This window comes from Mytilus galloprovincialis, chromosome 9 (assembly GCF_965363235.1).
Source record: "Mytilus galloprovincialis chromosome 9, xbMytGall1.hap1.1, whole genome shotgun sequence".
NCBI lineage: Eukaryota > Metazoa > Mollusca > Bivalvia > Mytilida > Mytilidae > Mytilus > Mytilus galloprovincialis.
The window spans coordinates 11,694,196-11,710,595 of NC_134846.1; the positions used below are offsets into that span (position 1 = coordinate 11,694,196).

General features: G+C 31.2%; 1 protein-coding gene across 5 annotated transcripts in view; it reads right to left on the minus strand.

Moving 5' to 3' along the window:
- The window catches only part of LOC143044407 (paladin-like), a 127,843-nt gene that overhangs the window by 40,383 nt on the left and 71,060 nt on the right, over positions 1–16,400 (minus strand). For all 5 annotated transcript variants that reach the window (XM_076216410.1, XM_076216411.1, XM_076216413.1 and 2 more), the window contains 2 exons: positions 3,118–3,291; positions 2,270–2,434 (listed from right to left, as the gene is read on the minus strand). In XM_076216410.1, coding sequence (XP_076072525.1) covers positions 2,270–2,434; positions 3,118–3,291 — 339 coding nt within the window. The remainder of the gene's footprint in view (positions 1–2,269; positions 2,435–3,117; positions 3,292–16,400) is intronic.

The window sequence follows — 16,400 nt, forward strand, 5'->3', positions numbered from 1 at the left end:
ATTTCCGGATTTTATCATGTCCGTTACCGGGAACCATCGATAATTTCGTTTCATTCAACACTTCCTGTTTCAAATTTCGTTTTTGTATTTCTCCGAGTAATCTAATAACGATATGATTGAGTCGACATATTCTGCTGCTCTATTATGACAACATCTACCGAGAATAGAGATTGATAACGAGAAGTGCATGAAATATTCGAGTAACGAGTAAAACGCCTTGTCATTTAACACAAATTGCGGTAGTCACAAGTGAATCGAAAACCGTGTTTTTTCTTTATTTATACGATGACTTTGTGTCAGGAAATTTGGACTGTAAATGATATCCAAAGCGCAAGAATCGTAGAACAAATTGGTACAAAAAACATGACTGGATTACAGAAATTGACACAAGCACGAATTTGTTTGATTTATGACCGTATATTGAGAAAAAAAAGTCGACAAACACGCATTTTAATTCCCTTATATTTACCCATGGCTGTTGTTTTTGTTGACAAACAGCAAACACCCTCTGTAACTGTCCCAATACCCTCAATTTAGTCATTTAAAAACTACTTTTTGGTTAAGTTCATGTTTTACATCACATAATTACTTTCCAAACTGAGTTTAAATTTTATTTTGTACTCATAATACTTGTGTTGCATACAATTGTACCAATACATTTTATTGATTTTATGTGGACTACAAACCATTGCTTAGAAAGCAAAATAAATTTGGTGTAGGTCTAGTCCAACTGAAGAGAGCATTTCTCTTCCCTTTGATGTATACTATAAATAGGTTTCTAAAGCGGCAATTACATGTATAACAGTGGTTGCCAATCAGGGATTTTTATTTAAGTTTAAAAAATAGTGTCAGATTCCTTATACAACATGTATATACATTATACAAGCTTGTTTTCCACTAGCATATACCCCGCTGTATGAAGAACTTGTGACAAGGGTTTCATATGAAATAAAATTTAAAAAATAAAATCCTCCCACCCGCCCCATGTTTTTCAAAAATTTGGATGAAAATCTACTAATTAATTTTAGTTGGCCTTAGGACAATTGAACACTGTGTAACCAAATTATCCTGAATTTGTCATATTACATATTATCATATTTAAAATCAATTTTAGGACAATATCAATCAAATATATTATAGATATTTAATCTGAAACTGTGAAAAATTTAAAATAATAGGACTATAAATTGTAAAGCAACTCATTGTTTTGTATAAGGGAGATAATTCCAATTGACGTAATAAAAAATTGTACTGAAATTTATTAGGACAATATCAGCCAATCAAATTGCGAGAAATTACTCTCAATCAGGATGGTTGCTGTTTATTCACCTCATTACTAAGAAATCGTGAAAGAGAGAAAATCATCTCAAGGTTACTTGGGAGAAATTGATAAAACATGTTTTTTTTCTTCTTGATCAAATATTCGCTACACTTAGACGCTGTCACAACAAAGATGGAACATGCTGATATGCAAATCAATCCATCTTATAACAATTGTCTAATGGGTTTTGTGTTCACTTAAACAATACACCCAGCACTTTGATCAAAATCTATTAGCTAACTTGAAAAGAACTTTTCAAGGCTGTTTATAGATTTTCAAGTATTTTCAAATAGACCTTATTATTCAAACTTTTCATGGACTAAAAACAGATAAAATAACATCTGAATACAATATTAATATCTTATGAACTATGTTTTTTTTATCAATCAGATTTGGTATAGCTATTGAACAATTATTTTAGCAAGTTGGTCAATTTGTATTGTTTTCTAACAGCCTAAAAAGTGAGCTTTCAGCGGTTATCAATGAAAATTTTAGAATAAGGGGTTTATCTAATGATCTTCCATCTGTAAAACTTCATTTCAATCAGGCAATGGAAATTTTTATCATCTTAAAACTTCTTTTTTATGAAAATATTTTTTTTTTCAAACATTTTCAAACTTTGAACTATTCACCCCCAATTCTGAAAAGGCATCCTATATCTGCATAATGAACAAAGTGATGACTATATTTTTAGAGTAGTTCAGAATCTTTTCAGGAGAAATATGAAAGTTGTCAAATACAGTTCATTCATCTCCTTAAATAAATGATCTTTAATAGTTAAAATTTCAGCCCTTTCAAAAACATGAAGCAAGATCTCTTCCTGTTTCTTTACATTTCCTTGCTTCTATGCCTCCTTTGAACAGAATATATACCTACTTCTTGAACAGAATATATACCTACTTCTTGAACAGAATATATACCTACTTCTTGAACAGAATATATACCTACTTCTTTTCTAACTCTGGCTTCTGCTTCATCTGCCTCCTGTGGACTTCTCCCAAGTAGGACCAGGCTTTCCAAGTTATCTCTGTCTTTAATGGTGTATGGTAGCATATCTGAGCCAGAGTCAACAAATAAGACAGGTTCTTCTCTCAGATTAAATAACAGGATGTCCTAATATGTAAATATAACAATTTAACCTTCAAATACATGAACTTAATTACCCCCAGAATGGGACATACCAAATCAGACTTATTACTGGGTTTGTACTTACATGAGCAACTTAACAGGTGTCACGTGTGGTGCAGGATCTGCTTACCCTGAGACCATCCCCAGTGTTTGGTGGGGTTTGCAGCTCTGTCTTTAGTTTTCTATTTTGTGTTTTGTTTACTATTGTTTGTTTGCTGGCTTTTTTCTTTTCTAGCGATGGGGTTGTCAGTTTATTTTCAACTATGAGTTTTTTAATGTCCTTTTGGTATCTTTAGCGCCTCTATTTAACCAAAATTGCAATACTATAATTTACATTCTGGTAAATAATCATTTAAATTTGATTAAAACATTCCATAGAAAGTGAACACTAATTTACATATAGACAAAATAAAAGTTGATATTTTAAGATTTCAATGTGAAGAAAACCCATTAATCTATACATATTGGTTTGCTGTGGGTGGATAAATATCATAATCAATGGTTTGATATTGCAGAATCTATAGTTATACACAAACAATCTTTGTGTCTGTACCAAACTAAGCTATCTTGATATACTGAATAATATATATTTAGTGAAATTCTGGTTTCAATTGTAGCCTTAGCTAATATTATAAAATTTTGTTTGCACAGTAAACTACTGAACTTACAGTGAAACCTTCATTTGACAAACTATCCAGTATAGTTGACAGACCTCGTTCTGTTGGTTGACCACATGCCCATACAGGCAAATTAGGGCATGCTTTTCTAAAGTTTGGAGCCCTGTAAAACTCATATTTCCTGTCTGTTTTCTGTGGAATATCTTTCACCAGGAAATATTTACCCTGAAATAAAAACAAAAATTCAGAAATTGACAGCTTGAAAAACAAGTAAAAGTGACTTAATAATTTGGAAACAGCTGGAAAATGTTCAAAAGACAACAACCTTACAACATAAACCAACAAAAATGGACATTCAACGGTCATATAACATGATGTCCTACTTGGCTTATATTGTAAAAAAAAAGCATTTCATAACAAAATTATCGACAATAGTTAACAAATGTATAAAGAATAGAACTGGCACTACTATATATATATATATTCTCTAAAAATACCATTCATTTCACAATTCTGAAAGTACACAGCTTTTTACATTTTGCTAAATATTGTTATTCATATGGTATAAAATACAAAGATAGAATGAGTCTGTTATAACATAATAAACCCATCAAATAAAAATGTTCTCTTTTCTTTTTGGTACAAATTGATCAGAATCAATACACAATGGTATTACAAGGTCCTTACATCTACGTTATGTGAATAACCTATCGTAAATGTTTTGTTACTGGAACTACATAAAAATATAGCCAATTGTATAAGTCATTATGACTTTTTCTTCACTAAGGAATCAATATTGATCTCTTCAAACAACACAGTTCCTCATTTTAAAGATGTGCAGGATTATATAACTATAAAATAATAACCCCATTTTGAGTTTACTGTCTAATTTTATAGGACAAAATCTTAGTCCAAAAAGTTGTTCTGTTTATATAAGGCACGTCTTTCTTTGCATAATTGTGTATAGTGAAGTGTTATTAATATTGCAATCTGAGGACCCTCCTACATATATTATAAAGGAACTGAGTTCCAATGTCACCCACGTTGCACATATTTTTTTTCTACCAGCAATAACGAAACAATACAACTGCAAAGATATTTTGCAGTCGTATAAAAAGCACCATTTTTCATAATTTTTTTATTTATAAATTATAATCTTAGAGGTTTGATGGCAAATGCAATACAATTTTTAATATAATTGATATTGCCAAGGGGCATAACTGTTTTAAAAATATTTGAACGACACAAATTATTGAAAATTGTCCAGTCCTTGCTGGTAGAAACCTTTGATATAAATATCATAAAAAGTTAATGCCCCAAGGCTTGCAGCTCAGGAGATATTAAACACTAGCACAGAATATATGAGCCCAACTCCACTGAGAGGACCCTGTATAACATATTATATCTATAATAATCAGCACATAAGTATGTTGATTTAGCTTTGCTCATTGTTGAAGGCCGTACAGTGACCTATAGTTGTTAATGTCTGTCATTTTGGTCTCTTGTGGACAGTTGTCTCATTGGCAATCATACCACATCTTCTTTTATTATATTAGATAATAAGTGTCTTCATTCTTATAATTAATGAACAGGTTGAACATTCCCCAAATTATATATACTCTTTACTTTAAGTGAATTGATTCTTTTTGTATCAAAATTGCCAAAGAAAATTAATTGTCCTCAGTTGCCTTATTTCTATTTACACAGATTTTCAGTTCTCTAATGGTTTAGCTTAAAATAGTTTTATTGTATCACAACTATGCTTATATGACCTTGGACAATGTTACATTATAAATCAACATAAAGAGACAGTTAGATCCTTTAAAGGAACTGTTCAATACATTAATGCATTGTATTTTCTTATATACAATATCCCATGACTATCTCACTTAACATTGAGAGATTTGTGTTTTCATTGGAGGTAGGACGTAATGGTTCAATCTCAGGCCATGTCAAAGACCTTAAAATGGTACAAGATATTTGCTGCTTGACTTAGGAGGTTTATACATGGCTAGCCATAAAACAGGTGCATGCAGCCCAACATTTTTTTCTTAAAAGCTCCGGTACCAAGCCAAGAATATGGCAGTTATTATCAATTAGTTCGTTTCGATGTATGTTCATTGTTGGGGTTTGTTTTTGCTGCACTTCAGTGTTTCTGTTGTTCCTTTGTTTTCCTCTTTAAGTCTTATTGTTGATGTGTTTCCTTCAGTTTTAGTTTGTAACCCAGATTTATTTCCCTCTCAAGCTGTTTATGACTATTGAACAGCAGTACACTACCGTTGCCTAGTTTACATTATATTTAGGAGAAAGGCTAAAATACTGATAAATTTACACACTTTTAGTTGAGAAGAAATAAATCTAAGTATTTATTATAAATCCATCTTCCCCCAGATTTATTTGAAGTAAAAGATGATACAGAATGCAAATTTCTTTAATGATTTCTCTGCTTTCAGGACATTAGAAATCCTTAAACCTGAAAGGAAAAATGTCTTATTTGATAAATCTGATGAATTTATTGGCTGTTTAAATTGTTTATCATGTTTGAAAGTCTAATCATTTCCAGATGAGCTAATATTGGCATGTCCCTTCAACATAAAAATCTAATTCCATTTCAAACATCATTGGAATATGTTTAAACAACTTGTTTCCATCAATATGGTCAAATTTAGAATGTCAATTTATAAACAGAAAAACAATCTTGAGAAACGTAGTTTAACTAGGTTTATTCAAATAAGAATCTGTACAAATTTGTTCTTCAAATATGCATTAAATCACAGCCAAAGATAGCAATTACTGATTATATTAAGTAATGAAGTTATAAGGTATTAATGAAGACCATATATTGCAGAATTGTACAGCTTGAATTCATGGTGATATTTGAGTGAGAGTGTGAATTTACATTATAAATTCAAACAAATTTTAAGTGGACACAGCCAATCTACAATGTATTCTACATGAACCAAGCAAAGCTTACTCAATATGTAGTATGGGTATAATTGTTGTTCATTGATGAAAGCTGTAAGACGGCCGCTAAGTTACTTAATTCTACTTTATTTGGTCTCTGGTGGATCAGGAGTTGTCTCATTAGCAATCATTATTTTCATATTGATAGATGCATGGTCCTGGGCATACCTAATGATATTTCTGATGAAAAAAATGAACACTGGGCCAGGTTCCCTTGATCCTGGCAAAGATGATGTAAAATCATTTTACTGATATAAAATTTATAGCTATAAGTTTAAGACATTTTATACAATAAATTTTTAACAAACTCTATTTAGTGAATCAACAAAAAACAGTTTTTACAACTGGTCTTCATACTTATATGTTTTCAGACATGTTTGATGTAGTGACCTTGACATTTGACCAAAAAGTTTATAGTTCTTTTCTCTTCCCTATATAAGCTTCAAATGTAAACCAATAACAGACTATAATTTTTTTTTTTCAAAAAAAATCTTTCTTCAGTATATTTTAGTGACCTGAAGTTTTGTCTGACTCACTCCAAAATCAATGCCTTCTTCCACTTCCCTACAGTTTATGGTTTTAAAAGTATGTTATATAAGTATTTATTCTGGTCCGTACTTTCTACCCTTAACTTTTATGGCTATATATATTTAGTGTTTTGAAGATCTCTTTATTTCTGAATTCATTATCTTAAAAGACTTTCAGAATATAGGGAATTACAATGAGAAATCTGTATAAATGCTTTTCTCAAATGTTAATGTATTTTTCATAGCTCTTTGTTACATTAAAAAACCATGACTATGCAGAATTATCAGTTTTCCTAAGTATTAGATATATCTACAATTATATACATATATGAAAAACATTGACATTTAGATAGGAAAAACTTCAGTTAATGGCCTCACAAACAATTAACCTTAATACTACAAAGCTAACTGATACCTTCTACATTTATAGATATATATGGGGGAGTTGTTAAATAGTCTAAACACCTACAGATGCCCACCTATAGATGTAGTCTATAGACTGCTCAACTATATTTGTACTTCACATCTGAATTTTATTGTTGTTGTTTTTATGAAATTTTGTATGCTACATAGAATTCTTGCTGAAAGTCATAATTTATAAAAGTAAACAATTATTATGTCAAAGTCTGGTCTTCAACGCCGAACTTATAATGGATCACAACAAACAGCAAGTTATAAAGGGCCCCAAATATGACTAGTGTAAAACCATTCAAACAGGAAAACCAACAGTCTTATTTATATAATTTATATAAAAAGGAGAAATAAGATACACTTATAAACCATATCTAAACAAAGGACAACCACTGAACATTAGGTTCTTAACTACTTAAACTAATAGGACAGGTGCAAAAAAATCAGCAAGCTTGAACAATAATTCTAACACAATATTGTCACATCAAAATATGGCAGAAACAAGCGAAAAATACACTGAACAAAGAAATTTGATGTATGACACAATGAAATATTTGGCTTATTATACTTTCTTGTTATTTGATTATCTAGAAATTCAAGTTTCAAGATATAAAACTAATTTGATGCTAAAAATATACGCAATCCTTTCCAATTCACCAAATTCACTGATATTATTGTAAAACCATAACTTGCCTATATATAGTATCTTGTTTAGCTTGAGAAGTAGCAATCTCCTAAAGGATAAGGTTGATGACATCAGCTATTTTCGTCATTTTGTATTTTTAAGCTTACTGTTGATGACAGGCAGTCATGCAGAAGTTTAATCAAGCCAATGTTATACAATCTTGTATAAGTGACAGGTGACCTTGTTAAATGCTGCTGACCACACATAGTCCCACGTCCTGCTGTAATGGTGGTCACTTCTGACGACAGATAATGTATTGAAATACTTAAAGTAAATACAATTACACAAGGTAATTGGTATTGATATGTGGAAATTGACATATGGACAAGCTGAAAATTTTATTTTTCATGGTAATCAATTTCCAGATAAAAATAACAAGTCGGTAAATCACCAAAGATATTTTGGGCTGGATGATAAACAATTAAATGAAAACATGGAGTATAATACTTCCATGATTAAAATAATCTAATGAGCATATGTAACACAAGGAAGCTCATAAGTCCTTCAATGTCATACCGAGTATATCATATTTTTTATATTTTTTTTTTTACTCGGTTTGTAAAACACTTAGCCCATATGTAAAATATAAATAGAGAATGTGTCCATGGGACACAGATGATGCCCTTGCTTGCATAAAACACTATAAAGGAATATAACGCAACAGAACTAGCTGTAAAAGAAGTGTTATCCAAATTCAAACTTGATCCATGTTTTATGGAATATTAGCATTGTGAACAAGTTTCATTGTAATTGGTTGAGACAATTATTAAAAATTTGAGGACAAAAAAAAAATTACGGACATACATACTATCAGGAGTATTGCACTTTTATATCTTATTTTTTGGGCCGAATACATCCTAACTGAACTTACTGGTGTTTTCTGTCTGCAGTATACCAATATCACTGGTTTTGATTGATTGATTCAGATAGGTAATTGCTTTACGCCTTATTTGAACCTTTTGAGTAAACAAACCTCTCCTTTAATGCAATGACATACTACTTAAATATCACCTCATTATCAGTGGGGTGATAATAGAAGAGAAAACTAATGTTTCATCAAATTTTCTGTGTCAAATGGCCATTATTAAGTAAAAAATATGTTAATATGTAATATGGATACTATAAAAGGGAACGAAAGCTTAATTCAACTGCAATTATTCTTTAAACAACTTTACACTAATGACTAAATAACAGAGAATATAGCAAAATTTGCACATTATATTATATAGAACTCTTTGTTGTGCAATTATGAATAAAAAAAATCAAATAAAAGGCTATTTTCATATGACAGACTTTCATCTCTGTAATATATCATTTTTTTTTTTAACAGGTAACCGACACTGCGGAAGGACAATCAGTCAAGAAAGAACTAAAATTTACAATTGGTGCGATTTGGGAAAAAAAATGAACTGTTTTCAAATTTTGTCATGTATAGAAAACATAAAACAGACAAGTTTGTCCTGGGAATTAAAAGTCAGTAATATGAAAATGTTCTATTGTCAGACAATCACACCAGAAGATGTTGATGTCAATTTAACATTATATGTATGTTAAGTGGAATCAGGAAGCCTGGCTATTGGAGCAGAGTTTTATGTCATTGTGAGCATGCTAAAGATAATTATTTGTTTGTAATATAAGATTAATGGTTAATGAAGAACAAAATGATCATGTTATATCACGATATATTTTCACAAGATATACCCAATTCAATTACAAAACCATTATTATCAATTAAATGGAGACTCGTTATCACAATGTTTATGTTATATAGCTATATTATAATCAATTGAATGGGGTGTACTTATTATTACAGTGAAGACGAAATGTTGCTGTATATCAGTCAACCTGTTATATATATATGTTGATTGATTGGTTTAATTCCAATACCATAATATACCTATCGAAAACAGCACGTTTTTCAGCATCCTATTTTCTGTAGTTTTGCTCTCATAGCATATATCTTAAGTTATACTTTCTGTTTAATCAATATTATGATTCGACTCCTAACGCAGAAGAAAGTAAAAATAACAAAATATAAAATAGAGAGACTTGCCCTCATTTGGATTTACTTTTTGTTTTTTTGGTTGATATTTTGAGCTCTTCTAAATAAGTTTTGGATTTTCCAAATATTTTGTCCTGGAGCATGATTACTGAAGCAATATTTATAAATTGTTGAATTGTGTAAATTGAGGCTTTAGGATAGAACAAGAGGCTGTCACAACGACAGCAAACCGGATTTATTAATATTTATTTGTGTCCTGGCAATATCACAAGAACCATTACTGATGAATGGTGAAAGTGAAAATCGTCAATATCAAATTTGACCTCCATTTTGTCATCAGTATCAACATCTTAAAATTTGAAAAGCTTAGATTGAATGGTTCATGAGTAAATGCAACAACGTGAATGGAAACGCCATTTCACAATCTTTCAAGAACCATAACTCCTGAACAGTAAAAGTCAAAATCGTCATAATTGAACTTGACCTTTAATTTGCCATCAGTAACAACATATAAAAATTTCAAAAGCTTTGGTTGAATGGTTCATGAGAAAATGCACGGACACGACTGGAAACACCATTTTTCAATCTTTCAAGAACCATAACTCCTGAACGGTAAAAGTCAAAATCGTCATTATTGAAGTTGACCTCCATTTTGTCATCAGTAACAACATATTAAAATTTGGGAAGCTTAGGTAGAACAGTTCATGCGTAAATGCACGGACACCACTGGAAACTCCATTTTTCAATCTTTCAAGAACCATAACTCCTGAACGGTAAAAGTCAAAATCACCATTATTGAACTTGACCTCCATTTTGTCATCAGTAACAACATATTAAAATTTGGGAAGCTTAGGTAGAACAGTTCATGCGTAAATGCACGGACATGACTGTAAACTCCATTTTTCAATCTTTCAAGAACCATAACTCCTGAACGGTAAAAGTCAAAATCGCCATTATTGAACTTGACCTTCATTTAGTTGTCAGTAACAACATATTAAAATTTTAAAAGCTTTGGTTGAACGGTTCATGAGTTAATGCACGGACAACATTTGATTCCCGCCCGCCCGACCGACCGACCGCCCGCCCGCCGTACATCCCCAAATCAATAACCGACATTTTTGTCACAAAAATCCGGTTAAAAATTGGTACGGTTAATGTTATTTATAGCAAACTTATAACTCAGGACTTTGAAATTTTCAAATGGAAATTCATATCTATCACCTATAATAAAAAAAAAAAAATTGAGTATGGAAATGGGGAATATTTTAAAGAGAAAACAACCCAACCAAAGAGCAGATAACAACTGAAGGCCAACAATGGGTCTTCAATGCAGAGAGAAAATCCGCACCCAGATTGATTTCTCTATTATTAGTTATAGAATGACACAGATAATTGTATAACCAATGATAACTAAAATCATCAACGACTGATTTTATTTTTAGAGGTCTGGGTCAGTTAATTGTTTTGCACTGTAGATCATATAATAATTATAATGTATCTAGTTCTGTAGTTATATAACATGATCCATCGCCCTGTAAGATTAATCGTTGACTATTTATTCAGTCTTTTTAGTTCTGTAGTTATATCTACCATTGATCATTTTAATCAAACACGTATCTGTGTGGTTGGCTAATTGCAATTACTAAACAAATCTTATTATAGGTTGTTCAGTATATTAAATTTAGGTTTATCTCTAATTGAAATATACTATAATATAAAGAGTTAAGAACTCAAGTACTAATTGTTACTAATTCATTAAGTTTCACCTTTCATAAAAAAAATGACTTTGAGATGCATAACTGTGAGCAATAAAAAGCTGTTCTTTTGCTTTTTGTGTTGTTTGCTATGCATATGCTGAATTTGAGTCTTTGATAACTTTTCTATAAGCTGATCATGATATATGACGGCAACATTATAAATGTATTAAATTGGGGTAGTGTTGGGATCTCACTATATATATATAAACAAAATCTTTTAACCCTGCTGCATTTAAGAGCTTGTTTTAAGTCTGATAGTCCTCTGGCCTTTATTTGTCTTGTATGACAATGTATGAGTCCTCTGACCTTTGTTTGTCTTGTATGATTTTTAATTTTGGTTCATTTATACGTTTTGAAGTTTACAGTGATGTCCATTTTTCTCTGAACTAGTAACCAGTATACATTAAAGTTAAAGGGGCAAGCTGACGACTGCCTCTAGGTGCAGGATTTCCCGCTGTGTTGAAGACCCATTGGTGGCCTTCAGCTCTGTTTTTACTTCTTTGTCCAATTATTGTTTCTTTGACACATTCCCCGTTTCCGTTCTTAATTTTACTTTGATTTTCTCCATTAAAATGAATATTACTGGCATAAACTTTATAGAACTGTGTAGGCAGTGTAACTAAAACAGTTATTATGTGAATTCATTGAACCAGGATCCGAGGTATTGACCAGACAATTTATGGTTTCCTGTAACGTATCTGTATTTCCTTATCCAATAATTACCTAGTCTGTTTTAATCAATAAAAACCATTTTGTTTTAGACATGGGTCACTGGTGTGGTATTGAAATGTTGTGACAATGAATTATTTCCTTTGCTCTATATTCCATTCAACTTGTATAAAAATGATATAGCAGAGCCATAGATGCTTTTTAAAATCAGCACATTCATTTTGTTTTAGACATGGGTCACTGGGGTGGTATTGAAATTAAATCTTGTGACAATGATTTTCTCCTTTACTCCATATTCCATTTAACTTGTATAAACATGATATAGGTATATATGCCACAAATGCTAACGTCAGTACATTCATTTTGTTTTTAACAAGGCTGATGTACAAAACAGATATTGAAACAAATAACAGCAACCTTATCACTACAATGCAGTCTATTCCTAAATAGAGAAATGCATGTTGCTTCGTGATGACATGACAAGGCAAGCCAATAGTTTGTTCTTCTACTGGTCCCCGAGGTAAAGGGTATAAAAGTTGAGCACTGAGAAACATTTTAAAGCCACCTGCCACATTCTATATGCCTGTGCCTCAAGACAGGGGCCTGTAATTCAGTGGTTGTTTTATGGAATATGAATATTTAGCTTTAATTCCTTGACCCCTACCTGTCAGTGAAATCTAACCTAGGTTATTTATTAATGAGTGACAATTAAAACACCTACAGTATTACATTTTCTAACAACTCCACTGCATGGGAATAGTTTCATGATATCTGATATCAACTTGAATGCATGACAGAACAGTTTTATTATATCTAATATCTATATTCGTCACCATCAGAATGTATGGGAATCGTTGTATGATATCTTATATCTATATTCGTCACCATCAGACTGTATGGGAATCGTTTTATGATATCTAATATCTATATTCGTCACCATCAGACTGTATGGGAATCGTTTTTATGATATCTAATATCTATATTCGTCACCATCAGACTGTATGGGAATTGTTTTATGATATCTAATATCTATATTCGTCACCATCAGACTGTATGGGAATCGTTTTATGATATCTAATATCTATATTCGTCACCATCAGACTGTATGGGAATCGGTTTATGATATCTAATATCTATATTCATCACCATCAGACTGTATGGGAATCGTTTTATGATATCTAATATCTATATTCGTCACCATCAGACTGTATGGGAATCGTTTTATGATATCTAATATCTATATTCGTCACCATCAGACTGTATGGGAATCGTTTTATGATAACTAATATCTATATTCGTCACCATCAGACTGTATGGGAATCGTTTTATGATAACTAATATCTATATTCGTCACCATCAGACTGTATGGGAATCGTTTTATGATATCTAATATCTATATTCGTCACCATCAGACTGTATGGGAATCGTTTTATGATATCTAATATCTATATTCGTCACCATCAGACTGTATGGGAATCGGTTTATGATATCTAATATCTATATTCGTCACCATCAGACTGTATGGGAATCGTTTTATGATATCTAATATCTATATTCGTCACCATCAGACTGTATGGGAATCGGTTTATGATATCTAATATCTATATTCGCACCATCAGACTGTATGGGAATCGTTTTATGATATCTAATATCTATATTTGTCACCATCAGACTGTATGGGAATCGTTTTATGATATCTAATATCTATATTCGTCACCATCAGACTGTATGGGAATCGTTTTATGATATCTAATATCTATATTCGTCACCATCAGACTGTATGGGAATCGGTTTATGATATCTAATATCTATATTCGTCACCATCAGACTGTATGGGAATCGTTTTATGATATCTAATATCTATATTCGTCACCATCAGGCTGTATGGGAATCGTTTTATGATATCTAATATCTATATTCGTCACCATCAGACTGTATGGGAATCGTTTTATGGTATCCCCACATTTGTCTAAATGAAATTTCATATTTCCCATGCGAGTTCTCTTTACAGAATCACACAAGGAGAGAGTCACCCTATGAATAATTATCTGTTTGTGAAGAAACCTTGCATACAATTTTTTTTTGACAACTGTAGGTGTATACTCATATTAGTTTATTAACAATTCTTTTTTAAATCAAATGAAAAAAGGTGTTTAATTTGTATAAGACTTTGTCAAATCACTAATAGCCTATCGGAAAGCCTGGTGAAACAGAGAGGCAGATAATTACATAGGGACATTCAAACTCATAAGTAGAATAAAAACTGACAGCGCCATGACAAAAAAATGTCAATCACTAATGAATTTCAACTAATACGAAGAGCTGATGAGTAAAAAAATATGGAAATTTTTATGGAAAATTTAGAATAAAATAGATTTAATGGAAACTAATTTGAGTATTTTGAATTTCCAATTAAGGGTTCATTTGTCATTTAAAATGATTAGAAAATACTAATCAGGGAATAATTAGGTTTTGAGTTTTGAGTTATTTCTGTACATAGATAAGTGGTCACATCTTAGATGCATGATTTTTTTATTAGTTGTTAGTGGCTTTGAACTAACTGTCAGATAACTGTGAGTACTCTCAGATCTGTTCCTAGTGGCTTTTTGTTGTTGGGAAGCACAAGTACCCGGCCACGTTCAATTGTATTTTTGTCCATCTGATGAGTTTAGCCTTTTTCAACTGATTTTTATAGTTTGTTCTTATGTTGTACTGTTATACCACTGTCCAGGTTAGGGGAGGGTTGGGATCCCGCTTATATATTTATGTATGTGCCTGTCCCAAGTCAGGAGCCTGTAATTCAGTGGTTGTCATTTGTTTATGTGTTACATATTTGTTTTTCGTTAATTTTTTTATATAAGTAAGGCCGTTAGTTTTCTCATTTGAATTGTTTTACATTGTGATTGTCATACAGTACTGTATCAGGGCCTTTTATAGCTGACTATGCGATATGGGCTTTGCTCATTGTTGAAGGATGTGCATTGACCTATATTGGTAATTCACAGTCTGTGTCATTTTGGTCTCTTGTGAACAGTTGTCTCATAGGCAATCATACCACATCTTCTTTTTTATATCTTTTGTCAAGTTCTTTTAGATTTTCTCTGAATCCCTAATCTGGCTGCATTATCTCATTTATTTTTATCCAACAAATCACAAAACAAATCTATATACCAGTACTGTGAATTCATTTATTTTTGTGGGTACCAATTTTCTTGGATTGAGGAAAACATATATTCGTGGATATTTAAAATCATGGTTTTGGCAAATTCTGTGTACATTCCTTCAGAAAATATGTAATTCATTGAACATTTAATTTAGTGGTTTCTCTGTACCACGAAAAATAAGTATCTAACGAATATTAATGAATCCATATATATTTTGTGTTCAGTATTAGTGACCTTAGTTGAGATTAAAGAACTATTTTATTCATGGTTTATTTTTATACCAAATTAAAAAAGGTGTTTCATTGGTAAGATTGACTTGATCAAATTACTGATCAGCTTTCAGAGAGACTTATAAAATAGCTGCCTATCACAAATGAAAGTTGATACATTTGGAAATGTAAAAATTAATCAAAAGTATTACAAATATAATAGGATGTTTTTTTTCGGTTATAAATAGGGATTATTTTATTTTCAATTTGACAGTCATACAACAGTCAAGGTGAATATTTAATTCCTTTTATATTTGTTAAGATGTATTGTCATGTATGGTTTATATGGTGAAACGTCAAATAACAAAAATACAGAAATTTAAGGAAAACGGGAATTCCTTTAAAAAATAGATCAAAAGCTCGAACACATCAAATAAATGGAATATCAACCTGGTTTTATAGCTAGGTAAACATATCACTTGTATGTTATGGTTTATGGTTGTTTGTGTTCTCAATGAGGCATACTTCGTGTATCTTTGTATTTCTTATAAAAAAGAACTGTAATTACATTGCCTACATATCTTGTTTCAAAATTTCATTACAATCACATATGTAGCAACTGTCTAGCCTTATTTGTTTTACCTAGAATGATACGTTTTTAATTTGTTTAGTTTTTAAATGTGAATATATGGTTAAGGTTGTTGTCTAACTTATGTTCACTCTGTTTTCTTCTTTTACAACAGTAATTAAATTGCCTACTATCAGTTTGCTGGTACCAAGACATGTGTTTTTATTTGTCTAAATGTGAATAATGGGTTAGGTTGTTGTCTCAGTAAGATGTATAATAAACTGTATTATACTTTGTTTTCTTTTAAAATGGTAATTAAATTGCCTAGATAATGATAAGTTTTAATTTGCTTAGTCTCTTAATGTGAATATATGGTTA